Source organism: Physcomitrium patens, chromosome 20 (genome assembly GCF_059467195.1).
Source record: "Physcomitrium patens ecotype Gransden chromosome 20, ASM5946719v1, whole genome shotgun sequence".
Taxonomy (NCBI): Eukaryota; Viridiplantae; Streptophyta; class Bryopsida; order Funariales; family Funariaceae; genus Physcomitrium; species Physcomitrium patens.
Window position 1 is genome coordinate 16611562 of NC_143429.1, and position 6591 is coordinate 16618152.

Consider the following 6591-nt stretch of genomic DNA (forward strand, 5'->3'; position numbering starts at 1 on the left):
TTATTATGGACAAATTAGAATATTGTTAGTATTCTATTAGAATTAGGTTTTTGTTATTGCAATTTTCATTCTTCTTTCCAAAGTCACCTGCATAGAGCATTCTCAAGGAAGACCTCACGTATTACGACAGCATCATTATCTACAAGGCCCCTCAAGTTCAATCACCATATACATAGATCATAAGAACTTCGAGTATTTCATGTAAGCACACGTATTAAATCGATGTCAAGCTCGTTGGAGCATGTCTTTATCAAGATTCGAGTTCATCATCACTTATCGGCTAAGAAAATAATAAGGTTGTCTGATGCATTGTCTACACGTTCTTATCTAGCACCAAAAGAAGGAGATGCAGCATTTGAGCAATAAAGAGTAGTTCTCTTGAGGTCGGAGCAATTTCATCTTTGGGCAATAAAATCAACATTGATTGTTGATTTAACTTTTCTAAAGCAATTCCAGTTAAATATGTCTTTAGTCCCTCTTGTTCATGATATCAAGAATAATTCTTCTAAATCTCATAATCCCTCTAAATTCGAGTTCAAGAACAATCTACTCTATTTCCAAGGATGCCTATATGTTTTAGAAGGAGAAGTACATTTACGTGTTCTTCAAGCTCATCATGACTTTCAAGCAACAAGACATTTTGGATACAATAAGACTTTGGAGGTGATATCTAAGGATTTTTGGTGGCCTCAAATGTGGAAGACAATCAAAGATTTTATACAATCATGTGATGTTTGCTCAAGATCAAAAATTCCTCGTCATCGACCTTTTGGACTTCTTCAGCCATTATCCATTCTAGAACAACCATGGTCTTCTATTTTTATGGACTTCATCACGGATCTTCCAATCTCAAGTTTTTATGACTCTATATTCGTGATAGTAGATCGTTTCACCAAGATGGCACATTTTGTATCATGTATAAAATTTATCACAGGTGATGAAACAACTAAGCTCTTTCTTGACAATATCTATCGCTATCATGGATTACCCAAGGATATTATATCAGTTAAGGAAACTCAGTTTGTATCAAGATTTTGGAGAATCCTTTTCAAGATTCTAAAAGTCGATATAAAACTATCTTCGGCATTCCATCCTCAAACTGATAGACAAACGGAGCATGTTAATCAAGTTTTCGAGCAATATTTAAGATGTACCATTAACTACCAACAAGCTGATTGGACAACTCTTTTTTCCATTGATAGATTTTGCTTATAATAATATGGTGCATTCTTCTATGCAACAAACACCTTTCTTTACCAATTATGGTTATCATCCCCGACTAGACATATTTGATTTCTCAAAAGTTGATAATCTTGCGACAAAAGATATGGCAAATTGGTTGTTAGAGTTACATGCAACAATGAAGGCGTAATTAAAAGAAGCTCCAGAATGACAAAAGATAAATGTGAATGTCTATCGAAAGAACAACCACCATTCCACATGGGCGATAAGGTATGGTTACTTTGTCACAATATCAAGATCACTTGTCCTTGTGATAAGTTGGACTATCGGAGGCTTAGACTATTTTTTATTTCTACACAAATCAATCTAGTTGCATATCGTTTAATCTATTGGAGTCAATAAAAATCCATCCAGTATTCCACGTATCTCTTCTTGAAATATACAAGACAATGGACATATTAAAAAGATGACAAGCTCCACCTCCTCTTATAGAAGTGGACAATAATAAAGAGTTTGAAGTAGAAGAAGTCTTAGATTCAAGATGGCGCCAAAATAAATTAGAATATCTTATCCATTGGCATGGATATGATATTAGTGAATGCACATGAGAGCCAATAAAAAATCTTACAAATGCAGCAAAGGCCATGGAGGCTTTTCATTGATGAAATCCATTAAAATCAAGATGAAAACCATCTTTATAAAAGAAACAACATCTAGGCAAGATAACATTCTACTTTCAGTCCTTGTTTGTAGCTTCTATGTAGTTATGATGCTCGGGAGATGGAAAACCAACAACTAACGAATTTGACTCAAGAACCTTTATTTATTGACCTGTCGGATGAGGCATTATGATTGAGGCAACCTTTAAGATGACGCAATCGAGATGAAGATCTTCAAGAACGACATATTCTTCCTCGAATAGATGGCGAGATATTACACGTTTGGTATCATGACCTTGGAAGGGACTCCCGATGTTTGGTGATTTTACTAGAAGTAGGAACAATTCCTGATGGTGTTCCAAATGTTCTATTTGAAGGAAGTTATGAAGGCCTCAATAATGATCAAATAATAGGGTGGTCTTCTTGCCCTGATATGGAATACTACCGATCGTTGAGAGGACCTATCAATCATCTTTGAAGAGAACAAAGATCAGAGTATGTGGCAAATATAATTCGTAGCATCATAGATTTTTTCAACATATGATGACCACTCCTCATGGAATTCATTCCTAGAAATGAGGGTAATATCACAGACACACTCATATAAGCTAGTAATTATATATATTAATAAGAAGAGGTAAGAAATACTAAATAAAAATAAGTTAATTCTATAGTATTTTGTATGGAAGCTTTCTAGAAGCTTAATAGACGTTGCTTTGACTTTTTAAGTGTCTTTAATTAACTTTTTGGATTAGAAACATTGTCAACAAGTTGGCCATGTGCCACACATGTTGTTGGCTTCAAGATCAAGCTAACAATGTGGCCCACACGTAGAAAAGCTAGCCTTGTAAGTCAAGGTAAGTGTCCTATAAAGTCAATACATATTGAAGGTCCCATAGAACATCGCCACATAGCCCCTAGTTACATAGTATATAAAGAGACAAGAGTGAAGCCTTCTTCATACTTATCAACTCTTTTCTTGTTTTTGGTCTAGTTTCAAGAGTCTTCATGTTATCTAGTCTTTGGCAATAGTCAATCTAATTCAATTTATATAACCTTCTGGTGATTTCTAAGTATTCCAAGTGACACAAGAGTGTATTGAGATTATCTTTCTATGGAGTTCATATCCGTAATACTAGAGGCTATGTAGCATTGTTCTATAGGACCTCTAATATGTAATGACTTTATAGGACACATATCTTGACTTATAAGGCAAATTTTTCTACATGTGGACCACATAATTAGCTTCGATTTCAAGCTAACAACATGTGTGGAACATGGCCAACTTGTTGACCACATTTCTAACCCAAAAAGTCAATTAAAGACACATATAAAGTCAAAGCAACATCTATGAAGCTTCTAGAAAGCTTCCATAGATGATATTATAGAATCAACTTATTTTTATCTACTTCTACTTAATTCTACCTATTTATATAGGTAATTATGGGCTTACATGTGTATGTCTGTGACATACACATAATAATAAAAAAAGACAAGAATTAATTAACTACTTAGTTGAAATTACATAGTTTTTGGCCAAACAATAGCTTAACTTGTGGTGCTACTATACAAGATCTAATATGTAACATGTTACTTCTTGATTGCCTATTTAGTGCTTTCTTTGACCTTTAAGTATCCATCTACTTTATTATGTCTCCCAATAATTTTGACGACCTCATAATAACACTTTATCTTTTCACTTACTGCTCCTTTGACTCTATGCCATTGAGATACTTCAACAGGTATCATCTACGACAAATACAAGCTCTTCAAATGAATAACATCCTTACTATCAGGTGTCAATACTTTGGATGAGTAACATAATCCATCATAGCTAATACTAATGTGGACTTATTTACCAATTACTGATTCTTGCATTGCTCTCCATCTAATAATAAGATTTTTCTCATGTAATGTGCGACATAAAGTTTTGACATTAGATATAATATCCATCTCAACATGCTGGAGGTCATCTTTAAAAAGAATTACAAACATGGAGTTGTAGGGTGTTGAATCCTCAAGAAAAAAATTGCTCAAGTTTCCCTTCATTTGTGGCCTAAGCTCATTGCCTTACCTCTACACACATACAAAGAGATATCTACAACAACACCAATAACTTATGGCATAGATAGAGAAAAATGCTTCAGAGACATGAGCAATATTTGGTGTTGCATAACAAGCAACAGATATGTACGAGTGAAGAAAGATAGAAAGAAAAAGAACAGATAATTAGCGAAGGTCCACGTGGGATAGAAGCGTGGTGGCGGGGAGATGCAGCGCATCCATACAACAACGAGCAGTGGAGATCCAGGTGGGAAGGAGGTGACGACGTGGAGAAGGGGGGGGGCGGGGAATCCGAGTCAGCAACAAGCGGGGATGGAACGAGGCTGGCTGGGGAGGGGGTGTAGGGTGGGAGTTCCAGGGAGGATGGGTCCCGGCCAATGGGCGAGGGGGAGAGCAGATAGCAGGGGCATGGCCCAATGGCCGGGCGTGCATCGGACCTCCCCTCCACCTTATCCCTCTTCTCACTAGTAGTAACTCACTAGAACCAGCGCTACCGCACGCATCTTCCTTCCTTCGTAAGCCCGGAGCCCCCTCTCGGCAGCCATTTGGCCTCGCTCGCTTCCATTGCCTGCTCTCTCCCCTTCTGCCCTGCTTGCCTGCCTGCTTGCTCCCTTCCATTCCCTTCCCTTCCGTCCGTTGCCATGGCATCCGCTGTGTGCGCCTCCTCCAACGTCGCTGTTGTCGCTGGCCCATCCACCAGGTTTGTGTCCCCCCCCCCCCCCCCCCGCCTGCCCTCTCGACTTGCGCGTCGCTGCATTCCGCGGTTTGAGTTGGAATTGCACTCGGCGACTTTGTGGTAATTTGGTGTGATTGCCTAGGTTATCCATTGGTTCTCTCTCCCTCCGAACTTGAGGTGTTGGTTTTTAGGATTGCGCGGCTGTCGTGATTTTGTGGGAGTTGGCACAGGGGTGACACAGCTTAAGTATACTCACCAGCGCTTGGCATGTCATGTTCTTTTATGCAGCAAGGTGGTGAACAGTGCCGGACCAGCTAGGACCTCCTTGTTGGCTGGACGTGTACGCAGGGTCACCAGGATCGCTGCATCTCCCCAGGCCGAGGCCCCGGTTCCCGCTCAACCCAGCCTCCCCAACAATGACAGGCCCCTGTGGTTCCCTGGAAGCCAGCCCCCAGAATGGCTCGACGGCAGGTAGACTCCTCTCCCGTCAGTCCGGGCGATGTCCCGAAAGACGTTGTCGTGAGTTTCGCTGCACTTTTGGCTTGCATGAAAAAGATCGCTGCGTAAAATTAAGACCTAATTCTTGGATTTTTATGAGGACTTTGTCACCGACTCGTTGTGTGTTAAAGAGACGAGTGATGTTGCTAAGGCCTTTGCCCTGACTGTTCTGCAGCCTGCCCGGAGACTTCGGCTTCGACCCTCTCGGCCTCGGTAAGATGTTCAACCAAGTGTCTTGTAATGCGTCGAACGTTAGCTTCGTGGTGAGGTGCCGGGTGGATGGAGTGATCTGACTGGATCGCTATGACATTGCAGGATCTGACCCTGAGCTTCTGAAGTGGTTTGTACAAGCCGAGCTTGTTCACTGCCGGTGGGCCATGCTGGGAGCTGCTGGTATCTTCATTCCGGAGGCCCTGACCAAGGCAGGAATCCTGAACACACCGTCGTGGACCGTGGCTGGGGACCAACAATACTTCACGGACGCGACGACACTTTTCGTGATCGAGATCATCCTGTTTGCATGGGCAGAGGGCAGGAGATGGGCCGACATCATCAACCCCGGATGCGTGAACGTGGACCCCGTGTTTCCCAACAACAAGCTGACCGGGACCGACGTGGGTTACCCCGGAGGTCTATGGTTTGACCCATTGGGCTGGGGCCAAACGGGCGATGCCGCAAAGCTGAAGGATTTGAGGACAAGGGAGATCAAGAATGGGAGGCTGGCCATGCTGGCCGTGCTGGGCGCCGTGGTGCAAGCGAACTACACTCACACCGGGCCCATCGACAATCTATTGGCACATCTTGCCGATCCCGGCCATAACACGATTTTCGCATTGAGTAACCTGGTGGGCAAGTGAGTAGGCCGCCATATTCGCTGAAGCTATCAAGGGAGGAGGCTCGTGCTGTGTGGCGGTTTGGATCGTCAGACGGTGCATGGGACGACCACCTGCTGGAACATAAAAGAATGTGCATAATTTTCCACCTTGGCATTCAAGGAAGTTTTTAGCTGCACGACATAATTGTACACTATTTGCGCGAGCCATGAATTTCCAAAATCTCAGAGTTTTCAAGTGTCGAGTGTGAGTGTGAGTGTCGGCACGGGACTGTGAGACTCGCGTGCGCCCGATGTGCAGTGGATGGGTGGGTTGCAATGGTTTGATGGAGTCGTTGTGCATGTGTTGCTGTGGCTGCGTGTGCGAGAATGAGCGAATGATACGATGTGAGTCTGTCCGGATGGTCTTGTCCCAGAGCAGTCTGTGCTGGAGTCGAAGGACGCGCGAATGCTATCTGTCGTCTTGAACAGAACTGCGCTAGCGATCCCTGTTGAGGATGGTTGGTCACGAGACGTCCTCAGGTAATGCGGTTGGAGACGAGCGTCGAGAGGGGCTTGGTTGGGCACACATAGCAAGTGGTAAGTTGTGCCATGATCGGCAGCAGTAGCCGTGGACTGTGCATCTTGTGAGGATGAGTTTGGGAATGTCGCATTCACGATGTGTCACTGGCTGGAAGAAG

General features: G+C 42.7%; 1 protein-coding gene across 1 annotated transcript; it reads left to right on the forward strand.

Moving 5' to 3' along the window:
• Nucleotides 1–4460: 4460 nt before the first annotated feature.
• LOC112273214 (photosystem I chlorophyll a/b-binding protein 2, chloroplastic) lies at nucleotides 4461–6149 on the forward strand. Its single transcript, XM_073529501.2, has 4 exons — nucleotides 4461–4605; nucleotides 4870–5052; nucleotides 5255–5292; nucleotides 5395–6149. The coding sequence occupies exons 1-4, from the start codon at nucleotides 4547–4549 to the stop codon at nucleotides 5934–5936; spliced, it is 822 nt and encodes a 273-aa protein (XP_073385602.2). The 5' UTR covers nucleotides 4461–4546; the 3' UTR covers nucleotides 5937–6149.
• Nucleotides 6150–6591: the final 442 nt, after the last annotated feature.